The sequence below is a fragment of the Barbatula barbatula genome, assembly GCF_947034865.1.
Source record: "Barbatula barbatula genome assembly, chromosome: 19".
In the NCBI taxonomy this organism is placed as follows: Eukaryota; Metazoa; Chordata; class Actinopteri; order Cypriniformes; family Nemacheilidae; genus Barbatula; species Barbatula barbatula.
The window spans coordinates 18,468,382-18,496,141 of record NC_136782.1 but is presented as its reverse complement, the minus strand read 5'-3'; the positions used below and the strand labels follow the sequence as shown (position 1 = coordinate 18,496,141).

General features: G+C 36.6%; 4 protein-coding genes across 10 annotated transcripts; all 4 read left to right on the top strand.

Annotated features, from left to right (window-relative positions):
• Nucleotides 1-373: 373 nt before the first annotated feature.
• On the top strand, nucleotides 374-3,260 carry LOC306908682 (UDP-GlcNAc:betaGal beta-1,3-N-acetylglucosaminyltransferase 7-like). The gene is made up of 2 exons (XM_079481787.1): nucleotides 374-539; nucleotides 631-3,260. The coding sequence occupies exon 2, from the start codon at nucleotides 632-634 to the stop codon at nucleotides 1,835-1,837; it is 1,206 nt and encodes a 401-aa protein (XP_079337913.1). The 5' UTR covers nucleotides 374-539; nucleotide 631; the 3' UTR covers nucleotides 1,838-3,260.
• Nucleotides 3,261-6,613: 3,353 nt separating this feature from the next.
• Nucleotides 6,614-10,190, top strand: LOC306908205 (GTPase IMAP family member 8). Of its 2 annotated transcripts, none has more exons than XM_079480876.1 (5): nucleotides 6,614-6,844; nucleotides 6,962-7,621; nucleotides 7,735-8,440; nucleotides 8,550-9,218; nucleotides 9,329-10,190. In XM_079480876.1, the coding sequence occupies exons 3-5, from the start codon at nucleotides 7,783-7,785 to the stop codon at nucleotides 9,511-9,513; spliced, it is 1,512 nt and encodes a 503-aa protein (XP_079337002.1). In that variant the 5' UTR covers nucleotides 6,614-6,844; nucleotides 6,962-7,621; nucleotides 7,735-7,782; the 3' UTR covers nucleotides 9,514-10,190. The 2 variants fall into 2 exon arrangements, with proteins under 2 accessions (XP_079337002.1, XP_079337003.1); XM_079480877.1 differs by having other exon boundaries at nucleotides 6,657-6,838.
• A 2,147-nt stretch (nucleotides 10,191-12,337) lies between these two features.
• Nucleotides 12,338-17,528, top strand: LOC306908479 (uncharacterized protein). Of its 4 annotated transcripts, none has more exons than XM_079481376.1 (13): nucleotides 12,356-12,461; nucleotides 12,895-12,960; nucleotides 13,359-13,457; nucleotides 13,667-13,759; nucleotides 14,129-14,227; nucleotides 14,779-14,853; nucleotides 14,977-15,356; nucleotides 15,488-15,790; nucleotides 15,943-16,116; nucleotides 16,200-16,373; nucleotides 16,460-16,633; nucleotides 16,729-16,891; nucleotides 16,994-17,528. In XM_079481376.1, exons 2-7 carry the CDS (start codon nucleotides 12,911-12,913, stop codon nucleotides 15,278-15,280), a joined length of 720 nt encoding a protein of 239 aa, XP_079337502.1. In that variant the 5' UTR covers nucleotides 12,356-12,461; nucleotides 12,895-12,910; the 3' UTR covers nucleotides 15,281-15,356; nucleotides 15,488-15,790; nucleotides 15,943-16,116; nucleotides 16,200-16,373; nucleotides 16,460-16,633; nucleotides 16,729-16,891; nucleotides 16,994-17,528. The 4 variants fall into 4 exon arrangements, with proteins under 4 accessions (XP_079337500.1, XP_079337502.1, XP_079337503.1 ...); XM_079481377.1 differs by having other exon boundaries at nucleotides 12,359-12,461; nucleotides 12,679-12,960; nucleotides 16,994-17,331; XM_079481374.1 differs by having other exon boundaries at nucleotides 12,338-12,461; nucleotides 14,977-15,790.
• A 976-nt stretch (nucleotides 17,529-18,504) lies between these two features.
• On the top strand, nucleotides 18,505-26,244 carry LOC306908478 (NACHT, LRR and PYD domains-containing protein 3). Of its 3 annotated transcripts, none has more exons than XM_079481372.1 (13): nucleotides 18,505-18,583; nucleotides 19,295-19,351; nucleotides 19,442-19,537; nucleotides 19,723-19,917; nucleotides 20,048-21,811; nucleotides 22,730-22,903; nucleotides 23,236-23,409; nucleotides 24,114-24,287; nucleotides 24,391-24,564; nucleotides 24,646-24,819; nucleotides 24,900-25,073; nucleotides 25,191-25,364; nucleotides 25,592-26,244. In XM_079481372.1, the coding sequence occupies exons 2-13, from the start codon at nucleotides 19,302-19,304 to the stop codon at nucleotides 25,599-25,601; spliced, it is 3,333 nt and encodes a 1,110-aa protein (XP_079337498.1). In that variant the 5' UTR covers nucleotides 18,505-18,583; nucleotides 19,295-19,301; the 3' UTR covers nucleotides 25,602-26,244. The 3 variants fall into 3 exon arrangements, with proteins under 3 accessions (XP_079337498.1, XP_079337497.1, XP_079337499.1); XM_079481371.1 differs by having other exon boundaries at nucleotides 18,510-18,583; nucleotides 19,271-19,351; XM_079481373.1 differs by having other exon boundaries at nucleotides 18,513-18,583; nucleotides 19,271-19,351; nucleotides 19,756-19,917.
• Nucleotides 26,245-27,760: the final 1,516 nt, after the last annotated feature.

Here is a 27,760-nt window from a genome sequence, read left to right as displayed (position 1 = left end):
TTTGTCAAGATACTGTACAATGTAAAGATTACTGGTTAACATACATAAATGTAAAAAAGGTTGAAGGATTGACAGTGTTTTACCCCTGTGGTGGCCTTTAATGGATTGCATTATATTCCTTTTGGATTTGTGAACTTTATGCTTTGCTATTCATTATTATTTTTATTATGCTTTTTTGTTACTTTTGCCTTTGAAGCACATTTGCTGAAAGCCACAACTTTGGAAAGATATGCAGTAACCAGTTAAACCAGCTTGAACTCCCGTACAACCACAACATTTTTATCAGAACTGCGGAAATGTCCTTTTTTGAAAATGTTTTGTGTTGTTTCAAACCATAGACAGGTTATACTGATTTTGAGAAGTTGATGTCCTCATACGGAATTTGTTTTACAGACTGTAAAGAGTATTCAATGGAGATCAGCTGTGTATTTATGTGACAGGTCTTTCAATTTAAAGGAAAATCGTCATAAAAGGATTACATTCCCGGAAATCCTTTAAATAAAAAATACTAGATACAAGGATTACTGGTTTTAATACAGGTGATATATTCGTGTCCATATTCTTTATTAATATTTGTATTTTTTATTAAATAATAAAGGAATTTAAATGTATTTCCTTTTCTTTATCCAGAATGTTGCCCAGCAGAAGACGGCAGGTTTACCGCTGCATTGGTCTCATTTTCTCCTTGTCAGTGGTGTTGGTTACTATCATCCACATTGAACACATCAGCTTACAAAAGGCCTCACAGACAAAGAGAATTGAAAAACATTCGCTAATGGAGAAAGATATCTATCTGCAAAATAAGAGTGCCCTGCCAGTTTCTGTAAACTTCACTAACGAGATCGTGCAAAGAACGGAATCGCTCACAGAACATCCCAAAGAATCCACAACATGGGATATCATCAGCTCCAACTGCAGTGCAAACCTCAGTTTCTTATCCACAGAATGGTTCAAAAGTCTTGACTCCAATTTTCAGCAATATCTGCTCTACCGGCATTGTCGATACTTTCCTATCCTCATGAATCACCCAGAGAAGTGTGCCGGAGATGTGGACTTGTTGTTGGTCATTAAGTCTGTGATAACACAACATGATCGCAGAGAGGTGATAAGACAAACATGGGGCAAAGAGCAGACTATCAATGGAAAAAAGGTCAAGATCCTTTTCCTTCTTGGGACATCTTCCAATGAAGGAGAGAGAGCCAACCATCAAAAACTTCTGGAATATGAGAATTACATTTATGAGGACATTCTTCAATGGGACTTCATGGATAGCTTCTTCAACCTCACCCTGAAGGAGATTCACTTCTTGAAATGGTTCTCCATGTACTGCGGAAACACTCGCTATATCTTCAAAGGTGATGATGATGTATTTGTTAACATTCCCAACATCTTGGAGTATCTGGAGGCAAGCAAAGACTTGAAAGACCTGTTTGTGGGGAATGTTCTTTTTAAAGCAAATCCAATTCGCAACAAGATGAGCAAATACTACATCCCTGAAGTCTTGAATAAAAAGAATTACTACCCACCGTATGCTGGTGGAGGTGGTTTCTTGATGGATGGTCCTCTTGCACGTAAACTCTACAGAGCGTGTGAAACTCTGGAACTTTATCCCATTGATGATGTGTTTCTTGGGATGTGTCTGGAAGTGCTTCGGGTAAAACCAATTCTACACAAGGCATTCAAAACTTTTGGGATTGTAATCAATGAAGCCAGTAAGATGAATAGGGAGCCATGTTTCTTTAGGGACATGATAGTGGTACATAAACTGCTCCCACCAGATCTGATCAACATGTGGAAACTGATCAACAGTGACTTAGTTTGTTCAAAGAAAATATGAAAAATTTTTGTATCTAAGACTGTGATTAGTCATGAATAATCATTTTTTATGTAAAGTCTTCGTTGCCGTTTGAGTATAAACAGGGCTACGAATTACTGGTAAATATGCTTTTTAAATCCTCCAACAATCCATTTAGCTTTTGTTTGTGCAATTTCTCAATGTTTACAAATATCTTGTGACTACTGCTCTTTATCCAAGTCATGGCCACAAGGTGGTATGACACATTCTCTCGTTTGCTTTCAAAAAATAATGTGATTTTAAGTAACACATTATCTCTTAGTTTGGTCATTCCTCGTTTCCCTGGTACAAAAATCCATGAGCACTGAGTGATATCAGCTGTGCTCCAGTACTACAAAAATGTGTTTTTAAAAGCTGAAAATCCACTTAAGATATTATCTAGGCTACTTCAATGTGAGTCTTTTGTAAATTCTCATTGCAGTGCACAGATATGTTTGAAATCTATTTTCTCATTCTCAGCACTATAGCTTAGTATTTTCAATATATAATAGATTCAGTTTTATCTTAGTTTGGTAGTCTTGACGATGATCTAATCTTATTTTGTGACTAATGCTATTGTTATTTCAACAATGAGGACATTCAGTATTATAAACCTCTGACTTTTCAGATAACTGAAAAGTGGAGCTGTATTTCCAGAAAGGTGAGCTTTCAGCAGTTTACTGTCATTACACACATCCTTCTGTGCACTTACAGTTGAATGGCTTACTATAGCAGATGTTATGAGACTCTAGGCTAGATGCGATTTATGCAACTTAAGAATACCGTTTACCAGTGCTAATAATGTTTCAAATCAGTAGTGGCTTGTTCCATCTAAATTTCACAGCTGGCACAATTGTCAATTATCACCTGTGCCAAGAGTCTGTTGCTTAAAATTGACAGAACTTTAGCTGAGCCGATTGAACATTTTAGAAGCAACAAGTCATCAGAGATTTTTTAAATAGGAAAGTTCTGACATTTTCTTGCAGAGTTTAATATATTTATTAAAGGGTTAAAGTTCACCCAAAAAAATAAAATAAAATACAGTTTAGAATAGAAAATAAATAAAATACAGTACAAACAGTCGGACGGTCAGCACAGTGCACATTCATTAAATGCAAAGTTAAACTGATGTGTTTTGAGTCTGGATTTGAATGTGACTACTGTAAAAAAAAGAAATATATAAAGCAATTTTTCCTACTAAGGTGGTCAATAATGACTGCAAGAACTGATATATCTTTTGTTCCTGTTCCAGGTTGTTTGTCCAAAGAGAAGTTTATGTCTATGAAATTATAACAATAAAAACCAACAATATGCAATCCCTGTACTGTAATGCCGTACTGTTTATGTGGTGTATAAGGGTTGATGTTTGTCAAGATACTGTACAATGTAAAGATTACTGGTTAACATACATAAATGTAAAAAAGGTTGAAGGATTGACAGTGTTTTACCCCTGTGGTGGCCTTTAATGGATTGCATTATATTCCTTTTGGATTTGTGAACGGTATGCTTTGCTATTCATTATTATTTTTATTATGCTTTTTTGTTACTTTTGCCTTAAGCACATTTGCTGAAAGCCACAACTTTGGAAAGATATGCAGTAACCAGTTAAACCAGCTTGAACTCCCGTACAACCACAACATTTTTATCAGAACTGCGGAAATGTCCTTTTTTGAAAATGTTTTGTGTTGTTTCAAACCATAGACAGGTTATACTGATTTTGAGAAGTTGATGTCCTCATGGCAACATTGTTTTTCTTACCATTGTTTTTCAATTATTATTATTATTTCCCTCAGATTTTAGGGATTAGTTATGTTTAGGGTTGAGGTGGGTCACGGTTTTATTTTTATAAATTATTTTTATCAGTGAGCAGGAGCAGGTTGACAAGCAAAACAACAATGCCTGTATTTTTCCTTTCTGTTACATTACTTTCTGCTACCTTAACATTCTTACATCAAGTCTCATGTATTTATACTGTATACTTTAAGCTATAGCTGTATGTTGTGTATAACAATGTTTTTATTAATGTGATTACGAATCTTATGAGTCTTTAGTGTTTCAGGCCAGACTAATGGAGGAAAAGATAAAAGGATTGAGATGTTGATCTTAAACATGTAAATTGATCATTGGACTTTTTTATTCATGTTTGTATTTTGCATTTCCTTGCAGTACAGTAATATGACATCACATTGAGCTGGAATCTTCACTGGAAATCACATCTGCTCGTTTCTAGGTGTGACGGGTCTGTTAATGTATCTCCTGTTAATCTGAAAGGTGCCACAGTTTTGAAACCAGGTACTCCAATTAAACACAATGCATTCGAAACCTTTGGCATTGCAAAAAATAAAACCAGTTAATTCAATAGGTAGGCATGCTACTTTATGGACATGATAGTGGTGCACAAACTGCTACCTCCAGATCTGATCAACATGTGGAAACTGATCAACAGTGACTTAGTTTGTTCACAGAAAAGGGAAATGTCTCATCCAGATTAAGACTTTGCTTCGGAGCATGAATTATAGAAAACATAATTAGGGATGTCCAAAAGAAACAAAGCATACCATGTTCATGCAAATGAAATAAAGAGCATGTCATTGTGTGATTGATGGACGGTTCTCACGAAAAAGCATATTTCTATAATACAAAAAACAAAATTCTTTACCAAAATATGCAACCTTTTTTGCTGGTACGTGTAAATGATAAATTAATTTATTAAATTCCTGAGGGTGTGTAAAGCTGGTCTTAGTACATGTTAAAAGGTAGGGAATACACAAATGTTACTGTGTAAAAAGTACTAGATGTAAAAATGTTTGGTAAAATTATTAGTATTTGTAAATTAACATTTCTTTTAAATAATCATATTATGTATTCAAATATTTTCAATCATATTATAATGTGTTTTATCGCTGGAACGTGACCACCTACACTTCAGCATACCATTACCGATAAATGCAAGATTAGAAACTAGAAACTCACCTTTTACATACTGTTGTGTCCCCTGTCTGGTCACCCTGGGTTTCGTCTGTGTTTTGAAACAAAAGCAAGGCAGTGTATGATGAAGTATTATATGAGTCATTAATGAAGTATAATGAATCAACATAATAAATGGTCAATAAACATGGCTTTATAGGTTTGAAGTGAAAGTGAACTACAAATAGATGTACCTGGCTAGCCATAGCCATAGCGTTTGGCCTTTGGCAATTATTACTATTTCTATCTGATTCAGAGCTCTTCCTTTGTCTTGTGTGCTCTAACCCTGTATCTTTAAGAAATTTAAAGAGATCTTCAGTACATACCCCCATTGTCTCATCTGCCCCCAAAATCCCCTTCAAACTAATTCTTCTTCTAACTCATTTATATTATTTTGCAAGATAAGATTTTTTACACCTCATAATGATATGCTCAACATTTTCTAAAACGTTACAGTCATCACAATTATCTGATATGATTTTTCCTATAAAACAGGGTTGATTTTAAACCAGTAAGTCCAAGTCTTACTCTTGATAAGATCACTAATTCTCTTCTGAATTTTAGTGGCAGGATCATGACTGAGCCACGTGTTTTGTGTGGTGTGAAACATATAACATGACATAATTGGGTCCGGCCCCTCTCGTTTCCTCGTTGTCTTCCCATCAGTGTTTCAATTCCCACACCTGCCTATTGTTCATTATCCTTTGTTTGTCTACAATATAATGCCCTTGTGTCTGACATATTGTGCTGATTTGTTTTGTCCTGCGGGTAATCCTGTCTCCTTTGTTATTTGCCCCCTCGTGGGAAGTCTTTGTTTGTCCTGCCTAAGTTTTATTTTATTTTTTTCATCGTGGGTGTTTTATTATTAATAAAAGTCTGTGTCTGCAACTGGGTTCTCTCCTCATAGTCTCTGATATTAAAGGAACAGTTCACATGAAAATTAATGTCCCTCCGCCCTCTAGCGGTCAGGCCTAGCACTCGCTCCGTACCGGTAGCAGTTTTTAATTGCTTTTCTTCTCCAGATGTATGTGGGGGGCGTCGCATCCGTGTGGGATCACTTTTCCCAGTGAGATGGTTCACCATCCGCAGTTTTGCACAAACGCCTACAGAAGTCTCTCCTCCGTTTCTCTGGCCGCTCTGTGTCTGCGCTCGCTGCAGCTGCCTCCCGGACCGGCTGATGATTGGCTGTTCTTGCCTTAAGTCCCGCCTCTCTTGGTGTGTTATCTGTCAGCTCGTGCTGAGGAGGCGGGTCCTTATGGTTATTTATCTCCTTTTCCATGTACTTTGAATGAGTGTTTATGCTTTCGAGGTTTTTAAATAATCTTCATATGTGTTTGGGAAGATCTTTTGTTGACATGTCGAGTGTCTGCGGTATTATATTTCGTTTTTTAGACTAATGATAATTGGGATATTGTGCAGCAGCTAGCTAAATTCGGTTATGTGTGGCATGCAATGTATAAAGTAACTATGATGAAGAAGGCAGGGAATCGACGAGGAGGAGGGACAGCTGTCATTGTTAAGCATTGTATTTGTGGGTTTATTGCCAGTGCAATTGATTTTGATATTTTGAGCATTGTTTGTTGATTCGATGAAGACTTTCAAAGTCCCGCCTACTTCGCTACACAAGCTACACAAGCTTATCACATCAGTCTTTTTGTCACGCAGTATCATTAAGAGGCAGCAGAAGATCGACACATTTTTCAAGAGAAATCCTGTGAGTGAAGTCGAACGCTGAAAGATGAAAAATGTTGATTTAAATGTTGAAAAATGTATTTTATATCTCGCGTTGTTCCGCGTGAGTTGAAGTTACGCCCCCTTTCCTAGTTACGCCCCTCTCTTGCACAGACTCCACCTCGACTTTCCTCTCATGCTTTTGCTTTCGTTTTAGGTATCTCTAAAGCCGTTTGTATCTTTAAAAACACGATCACGTTTTTTAAATGTTATATTTTACTTCAATTTATATTTTATTCAATTAATGCTTATAATTTCCTGTGGAAGAACTGAAAATGGAGACGTCAGCTTCAAGTTGCGCATCCGGTAAAGGTGATCGTTTTTCTATCAAGTTTTTTAACACTATACAATCCATATGAACTACAGATTGAGAGAAAATGTTATCGTTGTATTTATTCGTAAAGTTTATAAATTGTTTGTGTTCGACAGAATGGAGGATTGTACTTTTGGGTCCAAAGAATTCTGGGAAAAGTTCAACGGGAAACACTATCCTGGGAAAAAAGGAGTTTGACCTAAAGATGACAGTTCAATGTGAAAAGAAATGTGCTGAAATATCAGGCAGTAAATTCACGGTGGTTGATACACCTGGCTGGTGGGGGATTTTACCTTATGAAGAAAACCCTGAACTACTCAAACAAGAAGTTGTCTTGAGTTTTACTCTGTGTGCACCAGGACCACATGCCCTGCTTTTAGTTTTAAATGTGGACACGCCATTTAGACAGAAAGAAAGAGATGTTCTTTGTGAAAATATGAGATGTTTCGGCGAGGATGTGTGGAAACACACAATAGTGGTGTTCACTTGTGTAAATCAACCTGGAGTTGAACAATTTAAAGAGAGGGAACGTGAAACATTCCAGTGGCTCCTTGACAAATGTGAGAGCCGGAATCATGTTCTTAACATTAGAAATAAAGGTGATGGACCTCAGATCACAGAATTGCTAATGAAAATACAAAAGATTGTGGAAGGAAACAAAGAAAGACATTATGAAATACACGGAGAGACCCTACAGCGTCTGGCAGAGAAGAGAAGAAACCAGGAGAAGAAAGCAGAGGAACGAAAAGTAAAGATAAATCATAAAAAAACAACTGGTGAGCATTGTATATTTGCTTGTTTGTATATTATGTGCACAAATGCCTGTTAATGCTAATAAACTAAAATTAAGCACAAATGATAATAAAACAACAATGTCTGTATGTCACAGGACTTAAACATCCTCTCTCAGAGATAAGGATTGTGCTTCTGGGTTACAATGGCGCCGGGAAGAGTTCGACAGGAAACACCATCCTTGGCAAATCTGCATTTGATAAAAAAAAGATCCATTACATCTGTAATGAGACAAGAAGATGTAGCAGGGAGATGCATCACAGTGGTCGATACTCCAGGCAGAAGACGAAATTTCTGTTCGCAATACACCCCCAGACTTTTAATAGACGAGATCATGTTGAGTTCCTCTCTTTGTCCTCCAGGACCTCATGTCTTTCTTCTGGTCATACGTGTGGATGTGGCCTTCACTGAAGTGTATAGACGAGCCGTGGAGGAACATGCTTCTTCTCTCGGTGTCAATGTCTGGGATCACATGATCGTTCTGTTCACTTTTGGTGACTGGCTGGTGGAGACAAGTGTCGAGCTGTTTATTGAGAGTGAAGGGGATGCTCTTCAGTGGGTGATTGAGAAATGTGGGAATAGGTATCATGTCTTCAACAACGTGGACAAAGATGATGCCAATCAAGTGACTGAGCTTTTTGAGAAAATAGAAGAGATGGTTTCAGGAAATAAGAGTGGAGTGTATGTGATAAGCGATGAAAATGTACAAAAGGTGAAAGAAAGAAGACGGAAGGCAGAAGAAAGAGTAAAAGAGATGAAGGACCAAGAGCAAAAAAGAGATGTAGCACGACGATTAAAGTCTGGTGAGTAAGCAGTTTACAAACACTATTTAATAATAAAATAGAGGTTAACGCTCAATGTACTCCTATTCGAATCTCAAATATTAAGCAACTGGAATTTTTTCTTTTAAAGCATATACAGAACAGTTTGAAATGGGTTTGGTGTTGTTTGGGCTGCATTGTTCTGGCAAGATTTCCGCAGGGAACACCATTTTGGGTAGAGAGACATTTGTCGATACTTGGTCAGGACAGAACCTGAAAGAACGCCTGAAATTTGCAGGAAGGAATCTCACTGTGGTTTGTACACCAAGTTTTGCCAAAAATGACCCTCTTCAAAAGACACTTCAAGATGCTAAACTTAACCTATTGAGAAGTGTTACAGAGAGCTCCTCTGAAACGCACCCTTTCATTTTAACCTTGTGTGTCGACTGTTCGTTTGCCGAGGAAGACAAGACCGCAATAACTAAGATCCTGGAGCCTCTAGGTGAACAAGTCTGGAATCACACCCTGGTCCTCTTCACGGATAAAGATCAGCTCGGAGACACTCCAATCGAGTTATTCATTGCAAGTGAAGGCGATGTTCTCCAGCTGCTCATTGAGAAATGTGGGAACAGGTATCAAGTTCTCAACATCAAGAACACGGGCGATGGATCTCAAGTCACAAAACTGCTGGAGAAGATTGGGGAGATGGTGGCAGGGAACAGAGGTTGTTATGAAATAAACAAGAAGACATTAGAGGAGGTAGAAAGACGAATCGCTGTACCTATGAAAAGAGCGTCGAGTATGGATGATCCGGTCAATCGTAAGTTTAACTTTTGTATTTGCTTTACAATGCAATATAAACAGTATAAGACAGACAATGCAAAGTAAAGTTTTCACTTTATACGTGAATTTCAACTTCTTCTTTTACAGTTGCTAAAGACTGCACTCCTACTTCGGGGGTAGGTTCAGAATACATGTCCCAAAGAGAGAAAGATTCACCCACAGAGCATTTCAATATTGCAACGGAATCGGAAAAGAAATCAGAAGATACATCCGGATTGGAATCTCTTGGCTCTATTCCTGAGTTTGAGGAATTTGGGATTGATTACGACTGAACCTGCCTTAAATCTTTACTGTATTATTTTTTAGAAAATATTTAGATAACGAAAAAAATACATTTACAAAATATGGAACAGTCATATGAAAATAAACTATACTTGTTGTCTTCATTCTCATTGTTATATTTTACAAATATTAACTTACATTCTTTCTTGAGTTCTTTTGCCTTTTTATGCTTGTTAATTTGATTTGACATATTCTTGTATTATGACTTTTAAACTACTCTCTTTCATTCTACAATTTATAAATATGTGTGATAGTATAAAAAACATGTAAGATGGAGAATCGCCTATGTGACCAATTTACCGGTTTTCATGTGAGACCAACATAAATGAATAATGACAAGATTCTTAACCTTAACGAAAAGGAGTGGTGGATACAATGAAGTGTGATGTCTATATGTGTGCCTAATCTTTCTGCCAATCACTACCACCTGTTGTGACTAGGGTTGCCATTTCCATAACACCAAAAAGGATGCAGAATTTAGTGAGGCAAGAATAATCATCCTGAGGTGATGTTGCTTCTCGAAAAAATGACCTAAGGGAAGACTTCGTTCAAGACTTATTTTAATGTTCAATGTTAGGGGAAATAGTTATTTTTCTGTGCCATATACAGTATATGAGATTTGGATGTGGGCTATATAGGAAGTTAAAATTAAACACATTAAAATGTGTTTAGATTGACTGCCTGTTCACTCTAAAAAAATGGATGGTTTTCAATTCATGAAAAATATTTGAGTTAAATTAGCCTATAAAATGTCCACATGACCCAAGTGTCACGTACAATTGCTGGCGCCCGGGTTCGCCACCTGAGGGCGCCATAGTGTTCTGTGTTTCTGCTTGTGTTTTGTTGGACTCTATTGAAAGGTCGATGGGGCAATATGAGACAAACATGAAATGAGACACAGGTGAAACCAGTCACAATAACGACACACAAGGCATAATGCGAAATGGAGTCCTACAAAACACAAGCAGAAACACAGAGCACTATGGCGCCCTCAGGTGGCGAACAGAGGCACCATCAATAGGAAGTGACACCAACAATGGATTGAAACAACCCAACATAGATTAATTAAAATCCGCAACGTTTGGTAGAGTGATTTTACACATTTTATAATATTTTAATATTTTATATTCTTTTAAGGTCTTATTACAATGAGATCTGTGGGCAAGTTTAACATAATTTAGTCCAGGGGCGTCAGACCCCTTTTACTGGGGCACGGGACTCGATCATTAATAGTCCCTGTAGATAGATGGAATAAACAAACTAATGCACATGCCCAGCCAGTCAGGTCTCAGGGAAACATTTGTCATGTCTGTAAAATTGCATTGTTGTTTGGAAAAACATGTGGGTTATGTACTTTCAGAAAAGAAAATAATATTTTAGGGCCCATTTAGGAATTACATAAAAAGTTGGCAGTACATACAGTATGGCTGAGATGACTATCTATTATAGGCAGTACAGTTTAATGCTGAACAGTTGGTTCACAAAATGAACCAACTTTATTTGGACTTGGCTAAAATATGTTGTTTATATATTAGTTGGAGCCATAAAACAACTGGTTTCTTGAATTATAGTAATTGTAAATAATTAATTGTTATCACTGTGTAATGAATGCAGATGTGCAAGAAAAAATTCTCTCTGCTTTCATTATTTCCATAAGGTGCATGCAAACATGTAAATAAAGTTTATGTTATGTTAAGTATGTTGAAGATACTTTAATATTTCTAAATACATAAATGTTTACCGTTCCCAGTATCGTTGCACTGTAGTAATAGGTTTAAACAAGGGACATATATTGCATTGTGCATACTTCTTACACACAGCAGGTTTTTAAGAAAAAAGTGATGGGAAAAGTAATAGGGGCCTGTGTCCCAGTAGAGCTTTAGGTCTAGCAACGTCATTGCCTGAAAATAAGATGATGATCTATTAAGCAGCTGCATCTCAAATTAATTGAGAAGATGCAAATCAGATCTACTTGTGGAAAAGTTATTCAGGACAATTGATCTTATATGCAAACATACACGTACTGTTTGAGTTGCTTACGAGCAATATATAGTGGTACATTGATACATGAAAAGAAAAAAAAACACGTAGACTAACCCTGTTCTCTCAACAGATGGTGGTCTAGCTTTTGTTGAAACTTTGTATTAGCACCTATTGCACTAATGCTCTTTTGTGACAAATCGGATTTTGCTCCCAGAACTCTTTGTAAGTCGCTTTGGATAAAAGCGTCTGCTAAATGACTGAATGTAAATATAAATGTCCTCAGAAGTCACAATGGTGGGTGCATGGAGCCATTCTGTGAAAGTGTAAAAAAAAATGCAGTTACAGTTAATTTCAATGAACACAACTTTTATTTATTAACTATTGTATAAGCACAGAAAAACAAAACTTCCAAAAATAGGACAACTTTTCTTGAGAAGAGTTAACAGTGAAGTCAATCAGACAGACTGACGTGACCATGAAGATATGCAAAAATATACAAATACGATTGCTTACCAACAATAGGCTTTATAGCACATTAGTCATAAGATTTTGACTTTGATACCTAAATGCATGTTACTTTAATGAATTAATTAACCTTGTGTTTAAGTATCTGCCAAAATCATAAAAGTCCCTGTTCTTAAACAATACTCATCTCTGTTTGTTCTTTTTGTCTTGTTGTTACAGTCATAAAATACCGTATCATCACTAAATTGTGTCTTCATTTTCATGCTTCAACACGCTCTTTGGGGAGTCTTTTCAGTCTGTCGTAATGAAAAAAAGAAAAACATTTGAGTGCATGCCCATGTGATGTGGGCGGAATGTTCACTTCTTACCACGGATCCAACCTTCACTGTGATCAGACTCATACGAGATGCAGAAATGAGAGCTGTTGAATTAGACTTAATATCTTAATATCTTTACAATAAAGGAAGTGCCCGAAACAAGAGAAATCAAAGTGAGTAAACTCATTTGTAAATGTGCGTTATGTAAAGCTTCATATGTCAAATGTTGATCTTTCTTTCAAATTGTCTTTCGTTCTCTATTGCATGTGTATACATTCTTGTTCATTTGAGCCAAAACAAAACTTGTTGATTTAGACGCGATAACAATGAAAAGTTTGACCAAACTAAGACCACAAAAGTTATTTCTTGAATTTGTTTGCCTGCTTTCAGAAGCAACTACAGTGATCTATTTGGACATTTTCTCTGCGTCATATTGAAAACATATCTTTCAACCAGTCTTAAAACTAGAAAGGCAACATACCACTGACTGTGTCTAAATCTCTAAAGTCATTTGGTTGTTTATCTCTTTCATCCCACACAAACATATGAACAGTCTTTTATTTTACAGAAGTAGGAAAAAGTACATTATTGAGTGTCTTGTTTCAGAGCCAGTTGAGCAGGTATGACTGATGAGCATGAGGTGAGAGATCGCTCCTCTCTTAAAACCCACAGGTAAGAATTGAAAAACACAAAAACTAAGTCATTTTATGATAAGCCGTTTTAAACGTTTAAAAAAGCTGACAAATGCATAAATGTTAAAAGAAAGACTTAACCGGTTTCTTGGCGGCAACAAAATATGTTGGCTTCAGCCATAACTTTGGTCTCTGAGAGATTTCGCTTTTTGATCTCTAGTTTAACATTAATGCATCTTGAAATGTGTTTAACTGAAACCAGTGTTTTAGGATCCAGTTTGTAAGTCTTAGCTTTGCATCTTAAACCCAATCTTTAGTGTAGTTTGATAAACCAGTGCCTTGAAAATGTTTAGTTTTCTCCAGTTTAATTTTGTATGTGTTTAAGTACTGATGCAACTAAAGATTTAAACTGATCTCATTGTTTGTATTTTACTGTAGTTTACTACAGCCAGGGGGATCAGACTCTCTTAACCCCAGTCATGAGCTTAAGGCGAGCAACAAGTCTCTGGATCATCTGGTGGAATTTCAAGGGTCCAGGTGAAAGAAGTCATTGTTTTTTTTAAAATACTAAACTATTAATAATATTGCCTGTTTATTTTTATTTTTTTTGCATGGCGCACAAACCACCTAAACAGTGACACATCATAACTGTACAAATAAATGTACAATGATAGAGTATTAATAATAACAACAATATTAATAAAACTTCACCGAATTACATAATTATGTCTCTGTTTTGTTTGTAGCTCAGTACAGCAGGAGGCTTCTCCGAGCCCCAGCCATGAGTCCGTGAGGAGCAGTCAGTCAATAAATCATCCAGAGGACATTAAAGCATCCAGGTAAATAAATGAACATACTGTGACCAAACCAGACACCAAACCTTCATTTCTGTCACTTTTCAGTCATTTCTCCGACGTTATGTCAAACAGAAGGATTAAAAGACGCAGAGAGCGATATTGTTTTTTTAACAGAGTTTGGTAAAATGTTTTATCCACATGGGATTCAGTGAGGAAATGTTGTTTTAAAGTAGTTTGCATTTTGTTTGTCAAAGGTCTTGGTTTATATTTAACAGTTCCACAGATATAAACAAAAAATATAAACAGATATAAACAAAAACAATGTCAACACATAAATGTACAATGATAGAGTACAACAATATTATCAAAACTTCACTGAATTACAGAATTATGTCTCTGTTTTGTTTGTAGCTCAGTACAGCAGGAGAGATCTGCTTCTCCGAGCCCCAGCTATGATTCCGTGTGGAGCAGTCAGTCAAAAAATCATCCACAGGACTTTAAAGCATCCAGGTGAAATATAAACATAACCAAACTCGTATTCCTTATGTCATTTTATGGTGAGTTGTTTAAATGGTGTCAGTTAGAACAGTAGGGTTAAAAGAGAGAGACAGATGGATCAGGGTAACTAAGTCCACACACAGTTATTCAGTTATATGAACAAAGGTTGTTAAGCAAACAAATACATCCTCTTGAAAGGTTATACAAGGAAGGGATCATAACCACAGGTGATTGTTATGTTGGAATAGTTTGTGTTGATTTAGTAGACGTTTAGTTCTTCAGTTCTAGAATTTCACACGACTGAGGTGAATAGATTCCTGATAATATGAAAATCTCTTTTTGTTGAGTTTTGCTGAACTACACAGAAGTTTTGTCAGTTTGACTCTTTTGGTAGTTCAGTACTGTGCAAAGTTGAAAGGTTTAACTTCTTCAATTAGCTCATATTTTACTGTATATACTGATGTATAATTGTATTACTTTACTTAACTATGGAACGCAACGTACTGTATTTTTACACAGATGTACCTGCAAATGACAGTTTCAATATTTGTGTTTTTCTGCAGCTTACTTCAGCCAGTTGGATCAGATTCCCCAAGACATGAGTGTGAGAGTTCAATGGAGCATCTGTCGGATTTAAGGTAAAAATGAGATGACATGACTGTACATATAAAACATTGTAAATGTTACATTGTTTGTGTGTAAAAACAGGAAATAAAATAATAATATACTTTGATATGACAATTCGTATCTTGATCTTTCAGCATTATCACATCTATTAAAGGAACCAATTTCAGTGTTTGCATGAAGGGACCTCTCGAGGACACCTATACTGAGCTTCATATCACAGAAGGTGGATGTGGAGAGATCAACACTGAACATGAGGTGAGACAGATTGAAGCAGCGTTCAGGAGAGCAGCCAGAGAGGAGGACAGACCGATCAAATGCAACGATATCTTCGAAACATTCACCCAAACAAGTCAAATCCATCAGAACTGTGATGACCAAAGGAGTTGCTGGCATTGGAAAAACAGTCTCTGTGCAGAAGTTCATTCTGGATTGGGCTGAAGGGAAAGCAAATCATGATGTTCACCTCATATTTCCACTGGCTTTCAGAGAGCTCAATCTGATGAAGGAAGAAAAAGTTAGTCTTAAAGACGTTCTTCATATTTTCCTCCCAGAATCAAAACAATTGGACATATGTACCGATAAATATAAAATGTTGTTCATATTTGATGGTCTGGATGAGTGTCGTCTGTCTCTGGATTTTCACAGCAGCGTGAGGTTGTGTGATGTCAATGAATCGGCCTCATTGGACGTGCTGCTGACAAACCTCATCGCAGGGAATCTGCTTCCTTCTGCTCTCATCTGGATCACCTCCAGACCAGCAGCAGCTGATCTCAGGCTTAAGAACTGTGGCATCACTCATGAAGGTTGTCCTGCCCTGGCTTTAGCATTAAGATCAAACCCCTCGCACTTGAGAGAACTGGATATGTCAGGAAATACAATAAGAAACTCTGGGGTGAAGCTGCTCTCAGATGAACTGGGGAGACCACTTTGTAAACTTGAAAAAATATTGTAAGTTTACTTCTTTTAGAATTAAATAGCATGCGTAGAAATATTTATCTGTATACTTTGTCAAACCCCATCTATAGCTTTGAGTTTTTGGTTGTTATTTTGCTTCCATAAAGAAACACAAACTGTGTCAAACTGTTATTTTTTCTCTATAGGTTGAGAAACTGTGGTATCACACCTGAGGCTGGTGCTGCACTGGTTTCACTTCTAAGTTCAAACCCCTCTCACCTAAGAGAACTCAATTTGTCTAAGAATAAATTTAGAGATTTGGGAATAAAACAAATTTCTGGGGCATTGGGGTCTTCTACCTGTGAACTGGAGATATTAATGTAAGTTCATTTCAGAGTAAGACATGTATTGAGAGTAAAAAATGACTCAAATTGCTTCTGAGAAACTTGTTGTTTTTTTGCAGGCTGGAGAATTGCTCTATCACTCATGAAAGTTGTGCCATGCTGGCTTCAGCTCTGAGATCAAACCCCGTACACCTGAGAGAACTGGACCTGTCTGCAAATCAACTTAAAAACAATGGAGTAAAGAGACTTCTTGTCAATCTGGAGAGCTCTGGTTGTAATCTTGAAATTTTAAGGCAAGAATATGAATTTGCTCTGAATGAATTTGTGTGCGTGTATGTAAAAGCTTGAGACAGAAATAAATGCGTCATACCTCATGCAGGTTAAATAATTGTGGCGTCACAGAAGAGGGCTGTGTGGCTTTGGCTTCGGCTTTAAGATCAACCTGCTTAAACCTAAAAAAGCTATCTCTAAACTGGAATAAAATTGGTGACTCAGGAGTGCAGCCACTTTTTGCTGTTTTGGGAGATCCCAACTGTAAATTACAAGTTCTGCGGTAAGTTTAAAAGCATGTCAAATGTTTTTAGAAATATCATTTTTTCAAAGTTATAGTGATATTATTAGGGTTTGCTTCTTATTTTCAATACACAGACTGAGAGATTGTAATATTATGGATAAGGGGTACGATGCTCTGGCTTCAACTTTAAAAACAAACCCCTCACACCTTAAAGAACTGGATCTGTCTCAAAATAAGCTGAGTAACTCTGCTCTGTACTGCACTGGCTTCTTCGAACTGTAAACTGGAGATCCTCCGGTAAGGACATGGTTTTTATCCTCATGCTTTTATCCGAATTTTTTCACACAGTCCTTAGTCAAAGACTTTGGGTGTATCACTGTTTCGCTGTTCTCTTCGCAGTCTGGAAACTTGTGGCATCACAGATAAAGGTTGTGATGTTCTGGCAGAAGCTCTGAGATCAAACCCCTCACACCTGAGAGAGCTGGATCTGTACATGAACAATCTTGGATTAGGAGGGCAGCTGATCTCTGCTATGGAAGATGATCCAAAATTTAAACTAGAAATACTAAAATATTAGCCAAATGTACATTAGTCCTTGATACTAAGTATTTGAAGAAAGAATGAGGAATTGAACACTCACATTCTTGTTGTTGACCGGTATTGCTTATTGTTTACTAATTGTTCACAGTTTGCACTGATGTAAATATTTGGATATAATAAAATAGTAATGTGCATTGTATAGGATGTTTTATACTGTATAGATATCAATAGTTTTCCAGATTCTTACACGCTGTTCTGCATATTAATCAACAAACAAAACTAAACCAACTTGGGAAACTATACCTGAATAAAATGTATTCATTGGATGATCAGAGTGATCACTTATCCCAAAACTGTAATGTTACTTGTTTGCAAATAAAGTCATGTGAAATGTATTCAAATAATTACTTTTAACAGCCAACAGCACCCATTTCATTCATGGCTGCCAGTGACAACACCAAAAACTTGTCATTTTAGCATAATACATTTCTAATTTTATGGATTAATAAAGAACTCTCGTCACCTTTTAAAGTAGATACTGTCAGACAATGTAGCCTACATTAAAAACATAGACTAACAATTAAAAAATAACAATAATAATACAAAATGATGAACATAGTTACTCATAACTTGGAAATATGTTTCTTCCAATTTCGTCTTATTTATTTATAAATATACTTTATTATAGAGTTCTTTATTACTTTATAAAGTAAAGTATATACTTTATACTTTATACAGTCAATATAACTGTTCACACACACAAACAAACAAGTTCAGAGAAGTGCGCACAAGTATTTCAGTATAGGCTACATTTTCAGTATCTTAAATATTTTGCCTGTTTAACTTTTTAAAGACTCCGTTCACACATAAAGTGAAGAAATTGCAAAATTATGTTTTTTTTTAAACTTTTTTATTAATGTACCAACTGTCCCTGTGGAGTGTGTGCGTATATATAGGCCTACATATGCATGTCACAACAGAGTATGTGGATAGCTGACAGATGTAGGTTTAACATGTGATAATGTTGGCTTTCTACTAAAAACCGAAGCAAATACAAAAGGTGTTGCAGCTGTCCCCAGTTTTATTTATTATAAATTTGTCCTGTTTGAAATTTCCTAATAAATTGTGAGACACTGTGTGCGGTTATTGTATAGTTATGTTGTAACTTTCATCGTCTTAAACGGTTTACATAATATGTATTTTGTTTGGAAACGTTTGCCTCTGTCTCTCAAAAGGAGCCCCATATGTGTCCATCATGCGCAGACTGTCATGTGACCTGTCTGCTCATGTGACGTATCAAAAGCTGCGTTGCGTGTTCAGGGCTCAAGACAAGCGTGAAACGAGCCTTTATTACTATCATTACGGTAATATCATCAATGAAACCGAAAGGACTTGTTTGAGTAACAAGTTTGTGACAAAACGTTGTACAGTAAATAAGGGCTGAAAACAGTAAGTATGCCTACTGACTTCGTTTTATTTTATTTTCATTGTAGCACAGAGCCGTTTTACTTTTTATTTTGTTAGCCTGTTATTATTTTTTCCTGTTTTAACCTTTTGACTTTAAAAAGTACGTGGTTATTTTTTGTTGTTGTTATTGATATATAACGTTTTAAAATGTTCACACTCAGGAACAAATGGCGTGTTTTCCATGAGCTTTTGTCTTGTTTTAATACAAATATCTAAACTTTTTCAATCTATATACAATTACTTGATCCAATGTGACCTGTGAAGAAATTTAGTCTTGTTTTATGAAAAAATAATATAAGAATTAAGAACGTTTACGGTAAAAACATACCTTTATTTGCTTGTTTTTACCATAAACCTACATAATTATTATACTTTATTCCTTAAAAAGAGACTAAATATCTTAGGTACATTTTCTTGTTAAGAAAGTTCATTTTGATTTAAGGACGTTTAGATATTTGTAGTACAAAACAAGACAAAAATACTTAGTAAGAATGTCATTTAAGGAATGCTTTCAACATACACTGAGACTGATCTGATTGGTTCCTGTCTGTGAAGCCCGCCCCAGACCAAGCCCCTTTTGGGGGGGACATGTTTTTTAACTTTGTATAATTCTGGGATACATGTCCCTAGCTTTTTGTGTTTAATTTTTATGTCTAACTTTTTTGTCAGTAACATTGCAATTTAATGATCCAGTTACCCAATGGGTGAAGCGGTATCTATAGAAGATGGAGATTTATTTGCAAGAAGCAGGTTTGTCGCAGTACACATTAAAGTCCACAACACAAATGAAAACAAAGTTACAAGGAATGCAATTTGAAATGTATTTTATTGAAAATCAAGGCCAAAGTCTCCAGTGTCCAGCTGCTTGTCCATGAAAACCAACAGCTCTATTGATCATCTTACATACCTAGATGAAAGAATGACAATTGAACACAGGTGAGATGTTCATGTTCAACACATTACAGCAACGGCGATCAAACGTGAGCATTCAATGCCACTGTAATATGTGCAGATATGTTGACTTAATGAATACCTAAAAGTTAACAATTCAATGCTGTACATTAGATCACATACGTTAAATAATAACGAATGACTGCTGAAAAACTTGTTTTTCTTCATAGTAAGCAAGCAAGATCTGTGTCACTCATACACAGCAATGTGTCCATGAAGAGTAATGCTTCGATGGAACGGCCTCCAAACATCAATGGTGAAATGCCACCTGGAGGAAAATCAGACTTCGAAGATATCACAGGGTCCTTCGGGAGTAGCCGGTCACCAAGCACAGAAAAATGGGGAAACATGGTATCACCACCAAGGTGTGTCATTTTTGTCAGCAGATTATTCTTGGCAAAGTGTTGTACAGGTTGCTTGATGAAGGTCACTTGATGAAGTATGTAATAATGATAATACAATTATTCTTAGTAAAATAATTTAATGGTCTTCCAGCACTTGTGAATCTGAAACTGCTGTTCTTGAGAAATTCAAATCAAACATGAAAGTCAAGTTTCAATGTTTGCATGAGGGAACAGCCCATCAGGGAAACCCAACACTCCTCAATGACATCTACACAAAGGTTTACATCACAGAGGATAGTTGCGGAGGGATCAATAACGAACATGAGATCAGACAGATTCAAGCAGCATCCAGGAGAACATCAACAGAGGACAGACCCATCAACTGCAAAGACATCTTCAAACCTTCCTCCAAACAAGACAAATCCATCAGAACTGTGATGACGAAGGGAGTTGCTGGAATTGGAAAAACGGTCTCTGTGCAGAAATTCATTCTGGATTGGGCTGAAGCGAAAGAGAATCAGGACGTCCGGCTCATATTTCCACTACCTTTCAGAGAGCTCAATCTGATGAAGAACAAACCACTCAGTCTTTTAGATCTTCTTCATCTTTTCTTCCCAGAGACCAAAGAATTGGAAATAAGCAGTGAGAAATATAAAATGTTGTTCATATTTGATGGTCTGGATGAGTGTCGTCTGTCTCTGGATTTTCAGAGTAGCGTGAGGTTGTGTGATGTAAACACATCTGCCTCAGTGGACATCCTGCTGTCAAACCTTACCGCGGGGAATCTGCTTCCTTCTTCTCTCATCTGGATTACCTCTAGACCAGCCGCAGCTGATCTCATCCCCTCTAAGTTTGTCGATCGACTCACCCAGCTAAGAGGCTTTAGCGACCCGCAGAAGGAGATATACTTCAGAAAGAGAATAAGTGACCCCATCCTGTCCAACAAAATCATCTCGCATCTAAAGTCATCGCGGAGTCTTTACATCATGTGTCACATCCCAGTGTTCTGCTGGATTTCAGCCTCTGTTCTAGAGAGAATGTTGAGTGAAGCTGAGAGTGAAGAGATCCCTACGACTCTGACTCAAATGTTCACACACTTTCTGCTCATTCAGATGAATATCAAACATCAGAAGCATTATGAGAAGAAATTGAAGGATGAGGAGATGATTTTCCAACTTGGAAAACTGGCTTTTGAGCAGCTTGAGAAAGGGAATTTGATATTCTATGAAGAAGATCTGATGGATTGTGGCATTGATGTTGCAGAAGCATCTGTGTACTCAGGATTGTGCACTCAGATCTTCAGAGAGGAGTTAGGGCTGTACTTGAGGAACATGTACTGCTTTGTTCATCTGACCATGCAGGAACATCTTGCAGCGCTATACGTGCACCTCTCCTTTATCAACAAAAATACAAATGTTTTTGATCAAAACACCACAGCATCCTCAGATCTGTCTGACATGCTCACGATCGCTGTTGATAAAACCCTAGACAGTGAAAATGGACATCTGGATCTTTTCCTCCGGTTTCTTCTGGGCCTTTCTTTGACGTCCAACCAGGCTCTCTTACGCCTGCTGACACAGACCGAAATCAGCTTCCAATGCACAAAGAAAACAGCCAAATACATCAAATGCAAGATCATGGAAAATCTGTCTCCCGAGAGGTCCATCAACCTGTTCCACTGCCTAAATGAACTCGGTGACCATTCTCTTGTCAAGGAAGTTCAACATTTTCTTACTTCTGGGGCCATAAGAGGAACTAAACTTTCAGCCTCACAGTGGTCGGCCGTGGCCTTTGTACTACTGACCTCAGAACAGATTGATGTGTTTCACATGAGCAAGTATGCCAGAATGTGCAGTGATATCGATGAAGTTCTTGTGAGGCTGCTACCCGTGATCGAGGCTTCCAGAACGGCTCAGTAAGTACTGAAATTGATTGTTGCGATGTCGATTCTGAGGGTCACGAAATAGGAAGTGAAAGAGAAATATTGTTGCTATTTTTAGCATGTTTGTTTTTAATTATTTACCGTACGTGTGGTGTGACACACTTTTCGACCTCTTTTGTAAGAGTGGAATAACCTGTTGAAATAGGGAAACTTTGGAAAAAAACTAAATTGAAGGCAAAGAAAATAAATTTAAATGTCAAGCATGACATGGGTTTTAAAGCGTTTAACACCTACAAAATAAATATGGTTGATCAAGTGTGCCATTAGTATATATACTTTCAGTATATATTTTGGTACTTTTCAAAAATATACTTACAATTATACTTAAGTATACTTCATAAAAGTCTAAGGATATTTGGTCTATACTTGTACGGATATTCTTAAAAGTATAACGAAATATTCTAAGTATATGTGGATTGTAGTTGTGTCTTTAGTAATAATCTATCATCTTTCTATCTATCTATCTATCTATCTATCTATCTATCTATCTATCTATCTATCTATCTATCTATCTATCTATCTATCTATCTATCTATCTATCTATCTATCTATCTATCTATCTATCTATCTATCTATCTATCTATCTATCTATCTATCTATCTATCTATCTATCTATCTATCTATCTATCTATCTCTCTATCTCTCTATCTATCTATCTATCTATCTATCTATCTATCTATCTATCTATCTATCTATCTATCTATCTATCTATCTATCTATCTATCTATCTATCTATCTATCTATCTATCTATCTATCTATCTATCTATCTATCTATCTATCTATCTATCTATCTATATCTATCAGAAATATACTTATAGATAAGCATCTTATCCCTTTGGTGCAGCTAGACATGTTGTTCAATGACAGTTTATTTTTTTGTGTGTGTACAGTCTTCATTATTGCATACTATCAGCCAAATGTTGTTCAGCTCTAGCCTCAGCTCTCAGCTCAACGATCTCATGCCTGAGAGAGCTGAACTTAAATGGAAATGGACTTCATGATAAAGGAGCGACAGATATTTTTGGTGGTCTAGAGAGTCCTCATTGTAGATTGGAGATACTACGGTAGGTCTGTCAATCTAACGCTAAGTACATGACAATATATGAAAATACATCATGTTTCACTTATTCATTCTTTGTTTATTTATATTTACATACAGTATGTTTGTTGGCACATTTTATGTGTACATACCAAATTTCAAACAATCAGACATATGCCACAGATCAAAAATCATGGAAAATATTTCAGTCCAAAGTTTTTGAACGGTAGTGAATAACAAATAAATGTAACCATCTATTTATTTTATTTAGTTTTTTGCATGTTAGGAGCACACTATGTAGGGTTTCACACAATTGGACAGTTGGACACATTTAGTAATCCCTTTGTTTCTATATAGGCTTGCAAACTGTAAACTGACAGACAAAAGCTGTGCTGCTCTGGCCTCTGCACTAAAAACAACATCCTCCAGTCTGAAAGAGCTCAACCTGAGCTGGAATAACCTGCAGGATGATGGAGTGAATCTGCTCGCTGCTGGACTGGAGAATTCACACTGCAAACTGGAGATACTGAAGTAAGCAGGGGTGCTTCTCAATTCTTATTTGTGCATCCTCTTTTCCTTTCCTCGCCTCTTTGCTCCACCCCTTCAGGACACGAGGGAAAGTAGCAAGGAAAAGACGCGAGGACGGAGACATTAAAAGAAGTGAAATGGCATATCCTGACTCCCTTTAGCGTCACTTCAAAGCATTGTCAAGCAATGATGACTGTACACATTGCAAATTGAAAATATTAAAAAATTAAAGTTAAATACATACTTAAGGCAGATGTCATAATCCCCACTACAATAAAATCAGTTAAAAGTGCTTAAAAGTGCTCAGAAATGCATATAAGGTATGCACATTTTTGTTATACATGAATATGAACTATATTGTCTGAACTAAGTCTACAATTACAATAATATAATGCTTAATAATCACATTTATTTGAATATGATCTAAAGGTGTGAGGATGTGCAGGGGGAGGAGAATAATACGCGGGTCAGATTAAGTCGATAAAAAACATGACTCCTCAAAAAGCTTCCTCAGTCCTCGATCCTCTCCTCCTCCCGGTGTATTTAAAGAATTGAGATGTCCATAAACATGGCAGAGCTCGATTGGTTTCCAGGTCAGAGGATGGAGGACCGAGGAAACGAGGAGGCATATTGAGAAACATATTGGGAGGCAGTACGATTTACTGAATCCTTTTGAGCATTAATGTTTGTCAATGGTCTCTCTGCAGGTTACGGAAGTGTGGTTTCACTGAGTCAGGTTGTGCTGCTCTGGCCTCAGCTTTAAATTCTAATCCTTCTCATATGAGAGAACTACATTTGAATAGAAATGATGTTGGAGACAGAGGCATGGCATTGCTCTCTGGTGCACTGGAGAACCCACGCTGTAAACTGGAGATACTATGGTAATCTTTAAAATACATAAATTGTGTTTTGGAGTAGATTTGGTTTGAACGTTGATGTCTTGCCACACTGAGAGTTGATAAAACGTCTTTTTTCTCTCTCCAGTATGCTTAGATGTGGTATCACAGCTGAAGGTTGTGGCGCTCTGGCGTCAGCTCTGAGATCAAACCCATCACACCTAAAACAGCTGAATCTGTCTGAGAACGATCTTGGAGATGCAGGATTGACCAGAATCTCTGCTGGATGGACGAGTCCTGACTGTAAACTAGAATCGTTGAGGTAAGGCATCACCATCATTCGTAGTTGACCGAGCCTCCAGAAAAGCGGCGAAAGTGATTCATTTGTTGTTTGTCTCTGCAGACTGATGTACTGTGTTATCACACATGAAGGTTGTGCCGCTCTGGCATCAGCTCTGAGATTAAACCCCTCACACCTGAGACATCTGAATCTGTCTGGAAATAATCTAGGAGATTCAGGAGTAAAACTGCTCTTTGATGGACTGATGAATCTTCGCTGTAAACTTGAGAAACTAAAGTAAGATGGTGAATCTGAAGATCTTATTATGTTTAAAACGACACCAGCGTATGTATTTTATTTATATATTCACATTGCAGGTTGATGTATTGTGGAATCACTGACGAAGGTTGTGCTGCTCTGGCTTCTGTTATGAAATCAAACACGACACATCTAAAGGAACTCTATCTGGATAAGAACGAACTGGGAGACTCTGGAGTAGAGCTGCTCTCTGCTGCGTTGGAGAATCCACACTGTAAACTGGAGTTACTGAAGTAACTACATTTCAGAAAACTATGAAGTCTTTAAATTCCTAGTTTTAACTATTTCAGTTTTAAAAAGGTCTACTATTTATACGTTACTAAAGGAGTGTGTTTTTGCTTTCTTTGAAGGCTGTGGGATTGTGGTATTACAGATGACGGTTGTGTTGCTCTGGCTTCAGCTCTAACATCAAACCCCTCGCACCTAAAACATCTCTATGTGTTTGGGAATAATCTCGGACTGTCGGGAGTGAAGCTGCTATCTGCACTAGTAGATGATCCACATAATACACTGGAGATTTATGAGTAAGTGGACATGTCTATGAAAATAACTGCTACATATACTGCATACAGTATAGTCACATGTACATGATATCACCAGAGTATCTCAATACGAAGACTTTAGACTGACTATGTTTAATCTCTAAGTGGTTTACTTTAACTCCCGTTGTCATTGTGCTCAGAAAAGACTACATGCAGTTTAAAAAAGCTGTAATTATGCTTATGATTATTTCTTATTTGTTGACTATCAGTTTATACTAGATGCTACTTATTGAAGATCATCGCTGAAGAGATGCTGTGACTGAGTGGCAACACTGGAGACATTTTTAGATTATACTAGATTATTCTTCTTCAAAATACAGTATGTCAACATATACTGTACTAATATAGAAGTTAAACACCCTTTTATTACAACACACTCTTTTTACCTGTTACTTCGCTATATATCATTACAAATCAATTTAGTGTGCGCTATACATACTGTGTACACCATACAGCATTGTTATCTGGAAATTGTATATTCATTTAAGGAGTGTATTTGTGTGTTTTATACATTAACCCTGTGAACAGTATGGCATTTGACATCTCATTGATTTAAGTTGACATAGAAAAGTCACAGGTGTGCTGCTAAGATTTGAGTCTACAGCTCATTTCAAGTTTATTGTTACATCCCAGGTCAGACTAGTTATTCAAAATGAAAATCGTTTACCTCTGTTTGTATCATTTATGTTATATGTCTATTCTACTTTGCTGAATTTAACAAGTATTGGGAACTGCTGTGACACAACAAGCATACAAGTTGGTGAAGAACTACTGATTTACTGAAAAAAATTGAACGTTACATATTATCTGTGATTTTAATATATGTGATACAACAATAAAGTACAGCAAGAAAATACAGCATAAATCCGCATGGAGCTTTAACTTACATGCATTATTAAGCACACACTAATGCAGATGCAGAAAAAAAACATTCTGAAGATAAGAATATGGTTCCACCACATTGGACAGGTCAGTTTTTCTGCAAGGGTTTGAAATCTGGCATGTGAAAGACCGATCGCAGTTAGATATACAAACACTAGAGGGAGCTGTTCGTCCGATCAGGACGAGAGTAGGTTCCAGTATTCCAATAGAAATTCATTCTTTGAAAAAAATATATTTAAAATTTTTCTGTCTGATTTTATGGTGTTTTTATTGGGTAAAATACCATTATTGTAGATCTCTTTGAAATTTAGACTGATATTTAAACCTTTTCCTAATGCACTTGGGAAAGAATTTGGCATGGACTTCACACAAGTTTACTGTATTTGTATGAGTTTAATTAGGCTATTTATAGCTCAACATTATTTATAGACCAATGCTTAAATCAAACAACAATAAAACGTTATCAAAATAAGATGCAAAATAAAAGTAAAAATGTTTCATATGTAGGCCTAATATATTTGTGGTCACAGGATGTTTATTTTGTCATGCAAAACTATTGTAATTGATGAGATACACTTGATCAGTACATCCCTCAGTTAAATGATTTCTCAAAATGTTTTTTTTGCATCTGTTTCCTGTAGGCTACTTTATTTCCTCTCTGCCAATTAACGCGCGCGCAGGTCCCTAATATATTATATAAAATATAACTATAAACGACATAAATGTTATAATGTCACGAGTGTAGCCTATAAAGCCACGAATGTCAACAAGACTTTTTTTTAGGGTAACGTTTTGGTTAAATGTCACAACATTATAAAATGTGCGTCATAAAAAAAAAGTTTTTCTATCCGTAAAAGTGCGTAAATAAATATGTGTGGTTTGTGCTAGTTTTAGTTTACAGCTGATATTACACATTACCATTGTTCAATAGCTTTTCTGTGGCGGTTAAGGATGAAAGATTTGATTGACGGCTGAATGGCTGAAGGATTTATGATCAAGGAGGCAATGTCTTTCGGCAATTATTTACCTCAATGGCAGTTATCAATTTAACCTTTTAATAATAATTTATATATATATATACATACATGACATATATATATATATATATTGCGTGTCTCTGAATCGGTTGTTTGAGCCTAATGTGTGTAAAAATGCATGTTTTACAGAAGCGCGAGCGGTGGAGTAATGCGGTCACGTCACATTTAGACACCCTCGCCACGCGACAGCAGCAACACGATCTTTCGAGCGGATCACGACACACACCCACAGACACACACAATACTTTAATAGCTGAACTGCTCGTTGTCACGCTTTTTGTGTGTGTCTTATTGTATGATGGGCCTACTTACATTAGTTTTGTGTTTTAAACGGCTCCGCCGATGCAGTCGTTTTTTCTTTTTCGATTTATTTCCCTGTTTAAAACAATAGATTTGTGAATGGTTTACTTTGCATCTGCTATTCTAAAACATGATGCTGTTTGCCACTAAATGCATTAT

Coding starts and splice junctions, on each gene's coding strand:
- LOC306908478 (XM_079481372.1), top strand. CDS start 19,302: ATGGGTGAAGCGGTATCTATAGAAGATGGAGATTTATTTGCAAGAAGC. Junction 19,538..19,722: donor AGAATGACAATTGAACACAG/GTGAGATGTTCA, acceptor TTTTCTTCATAG/TAAGCAAGCAAGATCTGTGT. Junction 22,904..23,235: donor TGTAGATTGGAGATACTACG/GTAGGTCTGTCA, acceptor GTTTCTATATAG/GCTTGCAAACTGTAAACTGA.
- LOC306908682 (XM_079481787.1), top strand. CDS start 632: ATGTTGCCCAGCAGAAGACGGCAGGTTTACCGCTGCATTGGTCTCATT.
- LOC306908205 (XM_079480876.1), top strand. CDS start 7,783: ATGGCGCCGGGAAGAGTTCGACAGGAAACACCATCCTTGGCAAATCTG. Junction 8,441..8,549: donor AGCACGACGATTAAAGTCTG/GTGAGTAAGCAG, acceptor TTTCTTTTAAAG/CATATACAGAACAGTTTGAA. Junction 9,219..9,328: donor TATGGATGATCCGGTCAATC/GTAAGTTTAACT, acceptor CTTCTTTTACAG/TTGCTAAAGACTGCACTCCT.
- LOC306908479 (XM_079481374.1), top strand. CDS start 12,911: ATGACTGATGAGCATGAGGTGAGAGATCGCTCCTCTCTTAAAACCCAC. Junction 13,458..13,666: donor GTGGAATTTCAAGGGTCCAG/GTGAAAGAAGTC, acceptor TTTTGTTTGTAG/CTCAGTACAGCAGGAGGCTT. Junction 14,854..14,976: donor GAGCATCTGTCGGATTTAAG/GTAAAAATGAGA, acceptor TTGATCTTTCAG/CATTATCACATCTATTAAAG.